General features: G+C 54.4%; 1 protein-coding gene and 2 long non-coding RNA genes across 5 annotated transcripts in view; 2 read left to right on the forward strand and 1 right to left on the reverse strand.

Annotated features, from left to right (window-relative positions):
• Nucleotides 1-3: 3 nt before the first annotated feature.
• Nucleotides 4-4,432, reverse strand: LOC131512873 (uncharacterized). The gene is made up of 2 exons (XR_009262349.1): nucleotides 4,136-4,432; nucleotides 4-3,189 (listed from the first exon to the last, which is right to left on the reverse strand). It is a non-coding gene; the product is annotated as an uncharacterized LOC131512873 (long non-coding RNA).
• Nucleotides 4,433-4,792: 360 nt separating this feature from the next.
• Nucleotides 4,793-6,747, forward strand: LOC131512883 (uncharacterized). The gene is made up of 2 exons (XR_009262357.1): nucleotides 4,793-5,197; nucleotides 6,377-6,747. It is a non-coding gene; the product is annotated as an uncharacterized LOC131512883 (long non-coding RNA).
• A 612-nt stretch (nucleotides 6,748-7,359) lies between these two features.
• MX1 (MX dynamin like GTPase 1) overlaps nucleotides 7,360-12,910 on the forward strand; it is a 29,217-nt gene continuing 23,666 nt past the window's right edge. The window contains exons 1-3 of one of the 3 annotated variants that reach the window (XM_058732065.1): nucleotides 7,360-7,404; nucleotides 10,626-10,705; nucleotides 11,833-11,947. In XM_058732065.1, the coding sequence (XP_058588048.1) occupies nucleotides 11,849-11,947 (99 nt within the window). In that variant the 5' untranslated portion in view covers nucleotides 7,360-7,404; nucleotides 10,626-10,705; nucleotides 11,833-11,848. Of the gene's footprint in view, nucleotides 7,405-7,923; nucleotides 7,944-10,625; nucleotides 10,706-11,832; nucleotides 11,948-12,910 lie in introns of those variants that run through there. The other 2 variants (XM_058732067.1, XM_058732064.1) reach the window with 2 other exon arrangements.

A 12,910-nucleotide genomic window follows, 5' to 3' on the forward strand; every position in this document is an offset into this window, starting at 1 on the left:
ATGTCGAGCTTCCTACCTGTGGTCATCTCTAGATTGGAGGATTACGGCTAATTTTATTTTCTTCGTCACGCTAAGCAATAGTTAATTTCAGGGGAATTTTAGGAACATTAAGTGAAACCATTTCTATGAGCTACCTGTCCCCAAATCCAGCGACTCTTCCCGCTCATCAAACACCTCTCTTCTGTACTCTCTAGGTCCGTAGAGGCTCCGGGGGTTAGCCCTTAAACGTGGCTTCTGAAGAGGTAGCCCACCACACCTGGCTTCCCAGCAAGTCGGAGCGTGGGGCTGAGTGCGGGGCCCACGCTCCCATCGGAATAAGCTCACGGCGACCACAAGCACCTCAAGACCTCCGCAGCTTACCACGACCCAGCCGTGCCCCTCGCTCACATCACGGATGTCCTAGGCCGACTGGCAGGGTTCTGAGCCACACTGTCCCTGGGCCACCAGCATCCTTCTACCTCATGGCCCCACCATCGCCGGCTCCTTCGAGTCCCCACCAGACCCTCTGCATCTGACCAGCAGGTGAGGAACGGGAGAGTGTAGAGGATTCCTGGAAGTTTCCAGGAGCCAGGCTCGGGAGCTGTGTGCCTCGCTTCCTCCCACATTCCAGAGGCAGGCCTCAGGCCTAGGGCCTCACCGGACTGCAAGGCAGGCTGGGAAATGTGGTCCAGCTGAGCTGACAGAAGCCAGGGGAGACCGGCTTTGCCTGTTGCCACACCCGCCCCTACATCCGTGGGGGGCCTTCGTTGCACAAAACACGGGAGTAAAGGAACAGGCGTGTTCTCTGCTCTCCCTTCTTATCCCGGGGTCACTCACTCGCTCACACACACAGGCACACATAAGCACACACGTACGTTTCCTCCTGCAATACGCCTGTGGGCTGGCGTTTTGTGCCTAACAAGTGCGGAAATAGAGGAAGACCACCCAAGGGGGAAGGAGCAAAGGTATTTAGTGAGAGCTGATGACGACGAGGAGCAGGAGGTCAGCCAGCGTCGCTCGGGGGTTTGGGCAAAGCCTCACAGGCAGGGAGAAGGCTCCGTATGAGCCGTGGGTGGGGGCTGAGGGCAGCGAGCTAGAAGCAGACGTCCCCTGTGGCTGGTTAGGCATTAATATCCGGCTTTCTCTGGTGGGTCCTAAATCAGAAATAGGGACACAATTTGAGGGAAGCTGTCAGTTATTCAGCAAACCCTGGTCACCTGGGGGCGAGTCGCTGTAGAGGTGGTTGCTTCACTTTCGAGATCGTGGGTAGGAAACGGTCTGCCTTCTGCAAGTCTGACTTCCAGGAGGCTGGCCCCTGGGGCCGGTTACAGCAGAGAACAGATTGTTGCAAGAGCTCTGTTTTTACGGATGGTCTGGCCGCCGTGTGAGTATAGTCCGTCTCTCAGACTTTTCCCTTCTCTGGCCCTGGTGCTGCAGGACTGCCCCGGCAGGTGACACATGCTGTAACCCCAGTCTGGGCTGACGGTGCACGGATCCACAACCCTGTCTTTACACCCCCCCCGATGCTCACAGGGGCGGCAGTGAGGGGGGTGGTGATCCCTTCCATCAGTGCCGCAGTGATGAGGCCGAAGGGTATTCATGAAGAGGTATCACCCGGTGGGATAAACAAATCCGGATTCCCCCTTCTTGTTTCTACCCCTGGTTGCGGGGAGGGCCTCCAATGCCCCTTTGGTCACACTCAGTGACATGTGTGTGGGTTATCTATTGTCACCTCACAAATTATCCCAAGTCTTACCCCCGAAATTTCCTCTCTCGGTTTCTTCGGGTCAGGAATTCACATGGGCCCTGGCAGGTGCCTCTGGCTGTGCGTGTGTGTGGGGGGGGGGGGGTGGGGGGAGGTCTCACAGAGCTGGTCCAGCTTCTGTGGTGGGCTGCATAACGGCCCCCCAAATAGCCAGGCTCTAATCCCTGGTGCCGGCGAAAGCGACGTGGACCCGTACAAACTCCCTGCCCATGAGAGGCTCCATGATGAGGCTCCATTTCACTTTCTAACCAATGAGCTCTCAAACCAGGCCAGCATCTGTAATTGTTTCACAAGCAGTCGTTCATCACATCCTGTAGAACGACTGGCCTTCGACCACAAAACTGCTGATAGAACTTTAGGAAGAGCAAAGAGTTAACTAATGCAGGCCAGGAACAGTTTGTGTTGACAGCACCCCACTTTCTAGGCTATGAAACACTGAGCCTGGTTGCAGGCAGAGAAGAATCGATTAGGCGGTGATTGAAAACTGCTCAGCTGGTTAGCACGGAATTAACAGGTTTTCTCTCTTCTCTGGTTTATCTAAATAGGAGATTCTTCTTCTTTCTCATAAAACCCCCCTTGCTTTCCCTACCCAAGCGGGACACTTTTTCTGGTCACTCTGGGATCGGTGCTCTCGCAGGTGTCATTCTGAGACCCCAGATAAGGCTCTTGTTTTCTCTTAGTTTCACCCTCCTTCCTCTGGTGTCAGGTTCTTTAAATGGAGAAAGGGGTCTTTGTAGGTCTGGGCACACTACAGACTGAGACTGGAAGGTGACCCTGGGTTGTCCCCGTGGGCCCCAGACGCCATCACAGGTGTCCTCATGAGAGGGAGGCAAAGCAAAGAAGGAGCAGATCGGAAGGGACCACGCTGCCAGCTCTGGAGGTGGAGGAAGGGGCCACGAGCTAAAGAGAGCAAGGAACGCAGCTCTCGAAGCTGGACAAGGCGAGCAGAAGGATTCTGTCCAGAGTCTCTTGAGGGAGCATGACCCCAGCAACACCACCACCTTAGCCCCGTGAAACTGGCCTTGGGCTTGTGGCCTCAGAATTGTAAGAGAGTTTCTGTTGTTGTAAGCCACTGTGTTTGTGGCAATTTGTTATAGCAGCTGCAGGAAACTGATACGGGCTCCAAGCTCACTCTCCTGTCTGTGGACAGGCCTCAGGCCCTGGGTGGCCTTTGGCCAAAGACATCAGTTCTCTGCCACGTCGCACGCTGGGACTTTACCACAACATGGCAACCCACGTGGACGGTCTATAGGATTATCAGGATCAGGATGGCATTTTGTAAATAGAATTGAATGACTTTTTTTTTAAGGTTGCCCAAGTGAGTGTGAAGACAGGTAGTGTGGCAACGACTCTTCAATGCACGCGCCTGTTTCCATCATGGCACCTGGGGCACCTGGCACACGGCGGGTGCTGTTTTGAGGCAATGAGTGATGGCTGGCGGGTGACTGCAGTGACAACAGAAAGAACAGGATGGCTCATGAAAGCGTGGAAAGGGATTTCCATTTCTCACTAGCTGTGTGATTTGGGCCAAGAGCCCACCTCTCTGAGCCCCCATTTCCTAGCTGACTGATTTTTTTCTGTAGACCATGTGTGTAAAGAAATTGGCTCACTATCTTACGGGGGGCGGGAGGTCAATATCCGGGGAATGCTCCACAGCCACAAGGTGGCATTTTTAACAGAGGTATTGTGTTGGGGGGTCTCTCCACTTCCTACACCATATACGGGCCGCCGAAGCGAGCACCCCACTTTCTAGACTATGAAACACTGAGCCTGGTTGCAGGCAGAGGAGGAAGGAGGCAGCCTGGGGTGAATTTGAGAATTAGGGGGAATTCTCCAGTGGTTGTGCCAATTCCCATAAGCTCCCTGGGAAAGGTCCTGGGAGGTCAGGTCACAGCGCTATTTCCTCCTTTATCTGAAAGATAAGCTTTCACAGAGCGCTGATCACCAGGCGAATGCCAGAGAAGACAGCTGGCTGTATCCCAGGAAAAGGCTAGGCCACCAGCCTTCCCGTGGTTACAGGCTGGGTGGGCCACACGACACCAAGCCGGGGCCCAGGGCCACCAACCAGCTCAGCTTCGCCAGACTTTTCAGTTTCTATCTCCTCTGGCACGCAGAGGGCCGCGGAGAAGGCAAAATCAGACCCTGGCCTTAAGGACCAAATAAATAGCAACCTTGCAGACTCCAGGTTCTCACGCTTTAACTGCAAACGAATCATCTGGAGAACCCTCTTGAAACTCAGATGGATTCAGTGATCTTGAGGTGGCCCTCGACCCTGCAGGTCTGACAAGCTTCCAGGTGAAGCCAGTGTTGCTGGGCCCTCATTTGAGAAGCACCGATCCATGGCAAGGGTCTATGGAGGAGAAAACAAAAACGGGGCCAGGGACAACGTACCCTGGACTCCGCGCTCCGGGCCGCACAGAAGGGACGCGGCGCGGGAGCGCACTGCTCTGCCCCCGAGCACGGACGGCGTCAGAGGTGGGCGCAGCGACCTCTGCGGTTCGGGGACCGCCTCACGTGCGCCGCCCCAACCCCAACCTCCTCTCCGTCACCGTCACCGTCCCCTCCCCATCTCCCTCCCCCGGCACCGCCAGAACCGTGTCCAGGCTGCGCTGGGCCTTCGAGAGGCACCCCGAGGCACCCCAGCCGGAGAGCCTCCACCGGTCCCACCCCGTTCGCCCGTCCGCCCGTCCGCCCGTCAGCCCCGCCTCCGGCTCGGTTCCCTCCGCCTCCCTCACCGCCCTCACCGCCTGGGTTTCCGCTCCCTCCTGGTCTCTGCTTTCCTCCCCTGGCACCGCCCCTCCGCCTCCGGCACCGCCCCTCCGCCTCAGACTCCGCCCCTTCACCTCCGGCACCGCGCCTCCGGCTCCGCCCCCCAGGCACCGCGCCTCCGGCTCCGCCCCCCAGGCACCGCGCCTCCGGCTCCGCCCCTCAGGCACCGCCCCTCCGGCTCCACCCCCCCTGGCACCGCCCCTCCGCCTCAGACTCCGCCCCTTCGCCTCCGGCACCGCGCCTCCGGCTCCGCCCCCCAGGCACCGCCCCTCCGCCTCCGGCACCGCCCACCCCCGCCTCTCTCTCTCTGTCTCTCTCTTTCTAGTTCCTGGAATCTTAGAGTCTCCCTCTTCACTTCCTTTTTTGGGAACCAAGAAGGAGAAAAGAAACTGAAACTGAACCTGAGTTGACTGGGAAACGGAAGATCAGGGAGTCGATGCTCAGGGTAATTCGCCAGAGGTCGTCTGAGGACCGGGTCTGCAAGATCAGAGCCGGTTCTCAGACTCACCATTCATTCGTTTATTAGTTCATTCTAGAAACATCCGTTGAAATGCTATGTGCCACGAACTCTGCTAGGTCCCAAGGACAACAGCAACACTTCGGGCCCGGAGCTGCCCTGTGGACAACCTGGGGGCAGAAATGGGCGTTCACAGAGGTCAAGGCTGTGTGCTGACACTATGCTAGGTGGGTGGGTGCGGGTGGGAGGGAACAGGGGGGCGCCCGGGAAGCAAGTCCACCGGGTCTGGGGAAGGATGGCTGGAGGCTGTGACCTGGAAAGCAGCCCAGTGTGCAGGGAGGGGTAGGAGGAGGAGCACCCCTGAGCCGAAGGAGTTCTGTGTAGTGAGCAAGGTGTTACAAGAAGCAGTGGGGGTGGGGCTGAGCCAGGTGAGGCTAGGTCTGGCACACCGAGCTGAGCAGCTGGGACTACCCCACCCACCCCCACCCCTGCAGTGGGCGACCCCGCAGCATTTAAGCAGGGTGCTGTCCGCTTTTCCGTGTACGGATGGCACATTCCCTCCTCCATCCTGCTCACAGCCCATCAGGAAAGGGTTGTCACTCTTCCTCCTAGTGAGAAAGGCACTGAGGCCCAGAGGTGATGAGTGGCTGGACAAACGTTCCTCGCTAATTACGGGGAGAGTATGTGTCTCCCAGCAGGCCACCCTGGATGGGGCTGCCGGGACCCAGCAATGGACCCTGCAGAACAAGGGGACTTCAGCCAGAGAGTTGTATTGTGGGGCCTCCTCCCCTTCTCGGGGTGAGCCACACTGAATTTGTTTCCATCTAGGCTTGGCCGACCCCAGGACTTGGAGCTGGGGTGGGTTCTGGGTCTTTGGATGGAGTGGGGGCAACCCTTCCATATCACAGTTTTGGGGAGCTTGTTGTCCGGGACTCTGAGCTGAGCTAAGGAGAATGGAGGTAGGTGGCCAGCCCCTTCCAAAAGGATATGTCACTCTCCATCTACAGAGGGCCACTCTGGAGGCTGCTTGACCTCAGCCTCCACTTTCCACGCATTTCTCTCCTGGAGAAATCAGGTGAGCCCAACTCCAGAGAGGGCTCCAGGAGGACAAGGAGGAAGATGGTGTGGGTCCCCCGAAAATGAATAAAGGGAAACTCACGAAAGTGGACTTGGCTGCTAGCTGGGGAGGTTAGGGGAGGGGGGCGGGCATCACTCCGGGTCAATGACAGGAAGAGTCATCAATCACAGACCCAGCGGAAGACTCCCAGGAGGACAGAGCCATCAGTTGGCGGAGGGCGCCTAGCGGGGAGACACGTGTGCGCCGCATCTCCTACCGGAAAGCCCCGCCCCTGCAGCTCAGCCAAGGACAAACTGCCATCACCCCAATGCCTGCTCTTCTCCAACAGTCTTTCGTTCAAAACAACTCCTCCCCGGGCGCCTGGATGTCTCAGTGGGTCGAGCATCAGCACTCGATCTCAGCTCAGCTCATGATCTCATGGTTCGTGATTCAAGCCCCACGTTGGGCTCGGCGCTGACAGCAGCAGAGTCTGCTTCAGATTCTCTCTCTCCCCCTCTCTGCTCCTCCTCTGCGCTCTCCCTCTCTCTGTCTCAAGATAAACTTAAAGTCAAGAAATAAACATTAAAAAAAACCAAAACGTCCCAACTTCCTCCAACTTCTCCGTAAAATGACTCGCGTATGGTTTTGCCACAGCTTGCTTGTCCCAATTTGCAATTCTCTACTGTTCCCAAATAAACCCATCTTTTGGTGGTAAAATAACCTTTATTTTTACGGTTAATAGCTGTCTGCATGGGGAAGGGGAAGTTGGCCATTGGCAGAGCGCTTGGGAATTCCTGCTGGTGCCGGAATGATCCCTGTGAACCGCTAGCAGCAATTTCAGACGCCCAATTATCGGTGCCAGTTATCAGAGGGTTGGGAAGGAAGACCAGGCTTAAGGGAATGGGCGTGTCTAGGTTCAAGGCTGCATTCTGCTCGGGATGGCTCAAGGCCAGTAGGGCAGCGGTTCTCAGACTGCTCTCGGAGCGGTGGGGGGCTTCCTGGGCCCTGCACTTGAGTTTCTGGGTCAGCAGGTCTGGGCCCCAGAATCTACATTTCCTCCCAGCTTGCAGAGACACGAACGCGCGGGCCTGGGATGGGGCTGGGCGCGCGGAGCCCCGGGACGAGTTGCGGCAGCCGACAGGCACCGGGCGGGGGTGGGGGCAGTGGGGAGAGGCGGTGGGGGGTGATGGGTTCGGTTTCCTTTCTGCACCAGGCGGATCTAGCTCCCTCGCATCCCCTGAGTTTCGTTTCTCCTCGGAGGCGGGGGCGACGAGAGCGAGGGGGCGGAGCGGGCGCTGCATAAAAGCCGGGAGGCGGCGGCGGCGGCGGCGGCGGCGGCGGCGGCGGCGAAGGGCCCTGGCAGCTGCGCGGGGACAGGTGAGGGTCGCGTTCCTGGATAGCAGCACCTTCTTGCAAGCTGGGGGGCTGGGGTGGGAGGGCTGGGTGCGGAGACAAGCTCTCTGGACGCATGGGGGAGCAGAAGCTGGTCATAGTGAGGACGGTGATGATGGTGATGGTGACGGTGACAGTGACGATGATGATGGAAATACTGGCTGGGCTCAGAGCCCGCTTGATTCTGCTTCTGACCAACAGGCTGCTAAGACTCCTGGATGCCTTATCAGAAACAGCCCCCCCACCCCCCGCACCTCGAGGACTTTTCTGCTTGAGGAGGTGGGCCCGTGGAGGGCAGGGGGGCCAAGGGGGTCTCCCAGGGGTGTGCACTGAGAAAGTTTCACATTCAGTGCTGGGCGCCCTCCAAGCCCACCCCGAAGGTGGCTCATGGCTTGTATCAGTTTATATTTCCTGCTATCGACCTTAAAAATAAAACAGTGTGTTCTTTGATCAGCAAACGTGGGCTTCTTCAGGAATAGCAGCGATCTGGAATCCGGAACGCGCAAGCCATGGCAAAACCATAGGCAAGTCCAACAAAGGACAGGAACAGTGCTTTCTGGAAGGGGCTTGGGGAGGGTTGTTTTGAACCTAGTCCACCGGAGAAATGCAAGAGGTCATGGCGATGGCAGGTTCTTGGCGGCTGAGTGGCAGGGGTGGCGGTTTCCCGTAGGAGATGACGTACCCACCTGTCCCTGTGGGGGGGGGGAGGCTATAATTGATGAGTGTCTCCAGTCGGGGTCTGTTACTGACAATTCTTCCTATGATTGAGGAGAAATGGTACAGCCTCCGCCTTCTGGCCTCCCCACTACTTTAGTAATTTTATTGGTTTTCACATTGCTGGGGAGTGAAAACCAGACAAGTCCACAGTGCGAGTGCGCAGACCAGGGGGGTCTGCACTATCCTGCAGAATTCAGGGAGGTTAGGGTGGAGGGTCCCCGCTAGGGGGCGTCCTGAGTAGCCGAGCAGCCGGGTAGGAAGGAGGGGCAAGGAGGGAGGGGCCCGGCATCTGGGGAAGTGCCCCGCCCAACGTACCCCCCCCCCCACCCAGGGAAAGGGGGGCTGCCCAGGGACCCGCTTCTCAGCTGCTAGCGCAGCGGGGTGGGACTGAGCAGGGGACAGGCTAGTTTTGAGGGAGTTAAGACCGTCCTGGGGGCTGACGGAGGGAGTCAGGCTCGGAGACACCTGCACTCCACCCCGCGTGACCGCCCGAGCTGTGCATGTGGGGGCTCTTGGAATCATTTGGTCAAATTTAAATCAGGTGGTTGTCAGAAGCAGGATCAAGTGATGCTAACCCCTAGCGGTCAGTCCCAAACGGCTCCTCGAATGTCTAGCCGTGTCATTTTCCCACTTTGGAACAGAGCTGCTGGCCGGGAACCCCTGTCATGTGGACAGGATGCCCCCTGCCCCTCCATTTCCTTCTTGGCTTCCCTCTCCCCACCTCCCGGTACTGAGCTCCCTCCGGGTGGTTTGGTAGAGAGCATTAGGTCTAAAGAGCACAATGTTCTCCCCTTCCACCATAAAAATTTTAATGTCAGTGGGTTTTTGCAAGGCAGAAGACTCCCAAGAGAAAACGTGAGTGTAAGTCCTACGAGGATTATTTTAAAAACTGGACTCAATTGTGTTGGGCAAGTGGCAGACTGCCTGGGTCAGGGGTTCAGCAGGACGCAACAGGTGGGTGGTTCTTATTAGGGGTTGGGAGACCTCTGTGAGGTCTGGGCTGGAGGAAGCTTTCCCACAAGGATAGCGACCCACGGGACCGCCCTTGGATGGTGCCCCCACCCTCTGCTGCAGAGACTCTCCAGGGATGCCGCTGGTGGATAGTGTCCGGGTCTGGAAGCCACCCTCTGAAATCCAAAGTGCAGGGGCAGCCAGACAGCCTCGTCCGAGAACAGGGGGGGCCTGAGTGTCCACAGACCTGCCCTGGGCAGTTTCTCTATCCCCTGCCCCAACCTTGGCAGTGAGGGAGGAGCCCATCCTGACCGCTGGCAGGGGTGGGGGGAGGAAGGTGAAAGTGGAGAGGGGTTCCGGGTGATGTGCCTACCTCGGAGAGCAGCCCACAGTCTTGTCTTAAACACACAGTGTGGGTTAGACGTTTTAGGAGCAGACGCGGGCTGAGAGCGTGACTCCACCATGGCCACAACTGGCAACTGCATTCGGTTCGGTTTGACGGCCGGGTGCCGAGTGTAACTGATAAGTAAGAAACGGGCTTTAATTCCTGAGATTGTCCTGCCCCTGAACTCCAAACTGATCTTCAAAGATCATCTATGAAAGGTACAAACATTTAAGATGCACAGATAAGATTTTGTGTCCAAGTAATGTCATTATATGAAGCAAACAGAGGAGGGGAATGCATTCACACAATCCTGTGTTGACAGAATTTGGACCCGTGGTCATGGGGCTGTAGGACCTGGGGACCAATGATGCCACCTGACTGGGTGCACTAAGGCCAACTGAGGCAGCTGTGGTCTTCAATGTGGGGCCCCAGTCTGGGACTCCCTGAGCGCACAAACATCTCCAAAGGCATGGTTGGTCGGGGGGAGGTTAGGAAATACATTTCCAGATTGTCATACTCTTTCTAATTGATTGCCTTTCCAAATCACCTTTCTCCCACTTTACGATAAAAGGAATACATTTCTCCCCTTTTTTTCTTTTTAGTTTTTTTTTTAACATTTATTTATTTTTAAGAAACAGAGAGAGACAGAGCGCAAGTGGGGGAGGGGGCAGAGAGAGGGGAGACACAGAATGTGAAGCAGACTCCAGGCTCTGAGCTGTCAGCACAGAGCCTGACATGGGGCTCAAACTGACAGACCGAGAGATCGTGACCTGAGCCAAAGTCGGACACTTCACTGACTGAGCCACCCAAGCGCGCCTCCCTTTTTTTTTTTTTTTAACCTGTCCCTTTCAACTGCCCCAATATTAAAGGAAGATCACGTAGCTCTTGGGGGAGGGTCTTGGAAAAGAAGCACAGAGAACATCAGAAAATATCGTTGATTCAGGCAGTAAATTAACAGTAAGGCTCTGTGCCTTATCGGTCTCTCTTAGAATTAAAATACTCAAGATTTACCAAAAGGGTTCTGGGAACCATGAACTCGCTTCATCGTGAGGCCTCTGTGCATCGTTCTTAACAATGGGACCTTACCTTGATGAGTCGTCACATACATTCACCTGGGTTTTGGCCTAATTTGTAAGTTTTGTGTGATTTCAAGGAGGCGTGGGAGAAGAGCTCCGTGTTTCTATCCAACAAGTCAACGTTGCATCATCAAGGGAAAAGGAAGGTGTGTTGGAGGTAAGTAGGCAGTTTACATTTCTCATAATTTGTTTCAAGTCATAGAAAAATTCCCGCTCACTTTTACCCAAGATGATTAGATGTGTAAAATTTACTATTTAGAGGTATGGGGTCCCAGAAATTTTTAAATTTTATTTTACTTTATTAAAAAAATGTTTTTATGTTTATTTACTTTTGAGAGAGAGAGAGAGAGAGAGAGAGAGAGAGAGAATGAGCGGGGGAGGGGCAGAGAGAGAGGGAGACACAGAGTCCGAAACAGGCTCCAGGCTCTGAGCTGTCAGCACAAGGCTCGAAATCACGGACCGTGAGATCATGACCTGAGCCGAAGTCAGACGCTCAACCGACTGAGCCACCCAGGCGCCCCCAGAAATTCTGAAAAATGAATTTCAGACATATATGTACGAATCTGGAGGGATACAGACAAGTATGGTGAAGTGGACGATTAGCTTCTTTCAAAATAAAATGATATCATATCTATATAAAAAGGTGGATGTTAGCCGAAGCCATCGTGGTGATCATTTCACAAAGTGTGTACCTCAGACCTTCATGCTGTGTGCCTCAAACGTACACAGTGATGGATGTCGATCCACCAAACCCATGAAACTGGAAAAAATAGAAAAAAGTGAAGGTCATTAAGATACACTCGTATGGGGGGAAATGGAATAAAAATATGAAGCCAGGAGCAAAACAAACAGAGTAAAAGAACTTAAAGTTTAGGCATTTTTTTTTTCAACTATAATCTTGGGTATCAAATTTCCATTATATTGAGGTTCCCACAGCAACATTGGGAATGGTTCTATAATAAGTTTCCTTTTACATGCGGATTTTAAAAATTCACGGAAATTTTGTTCTTTGCCACTGTTCCAATTGATGGTGAAAAAATTTTTGCCGTTCAACCTAAAATTGTAATAGGAAACACCTAGTTTTAAAGACTCTTTTGCGGTCTGGGAGCCCATTCCTGAAGACGGCTAAGCTGCCTCCATCCATCATTTGGCTCCTTGTTGTTTCATTTCAGTCCCTAAAGAGTTGAGGAGCCCACAGTGTGTCCCAGTGTATCTAGTGGTGGTTCTGTGACTGAATGAACCTGGCTTCTGAATTGTATTGATCCCGATGTGCTTGATTTTAAGCTGATAAAGGGCGGAGATGGTTAATTCTAAAGGAAAGATGACTGACTCAGATCCTGTATCCGATCATCTGTTACTAAATGGACTTGCGGATAAGGCAGAGAAAAATCAGGAAATGGTAAGTTGCCGCCTGAAAATAGCCGTGTTTGAGGGCTGTCCTTGTAGACGGCGATGCTCCTGACCCGGGACGCCTGCTTCTTGATCTCTCCTGCCGCGGTTGCTGATGTGATCCCCTACTCGTCCCTCTGGGGCCCATCTGGCCACCAAGTGTAGTGTAGATGTTTCGCCATAGCTGACACTGGTTGGTTGGGGTGCGGTTTCAGCCTGAGAAGCAGGGCGGGGTGTTGTCCGGCTCCTGTAGGAACTGGCCTCGCTCTGGGCCCAAGGGCCACCGTGCTATCCCACACCCACCACATGGTTCCATTCCCTCACCGGCAAGCCATGCGGCATCGTTTTTTCCCCAGAATCCAGAACGTATTTTTGATGGGAACCAAACTTGGCCTCTGAAATTGGTCTGATCTGAATTTTATCCCAATGCAAACACTTCCAGCTGTGTGATCTTGTTTCTAAGATGGCTCTTCCTCCCTGGTGTACAAGTTGGGTTCTCCATCTCTAACATGGGAATGATAACAGAATTTGCCTTCTGTGACTGTTGAGAGAGAGGTCCCTTTACTGCTGTCGTGTGTCTTAAAGTCGTGGATCATCAGCCTCTTTCACGTTGACTCCATTTTCATAATAAATGCTAAACAATATTAAACAATACTAAAAGCCACATTGAAGCACACAGAAAAATAAGAAGGTCCCCAATATAACTGTGTTTCTTGCCTGACTGTAACTGGCAGTGTATGGGCAGTAAGAACTCATACCGTTCACACCCACCTGCTTGGCTGTAGCTTGGCCTTTTCCAGTCATGCTGAACGGTGCTGTCTTATAATCCAGAAATTCCATTTCTAGGTACAGACCTTGGTTTTCAGCGTGTGGTCCCCAGACCAGCATCCTCAGCAAGGCCTGGGAAGTTTGACCTGTACATGATTAGCCCACACATCCACCTCCCCCCAGACCTGATGAACTAGGAACTCCA

This window comes from Neofelis nebulosa, chromosome 5, assembly GCF_028018385.1.
Source record: "Neofelis nebulosa isolate mNeoNeb1 chromosome 5, mNeoNeb1.pri, whole genome shotgun sequence".
In the NCBI taxonomy this organism is placed as follows: Eukaryota; Metazoa; Chordata; class Mammalia; order Carnivora; family Felidae; genus Neofelis; species Neofelis nebulosa.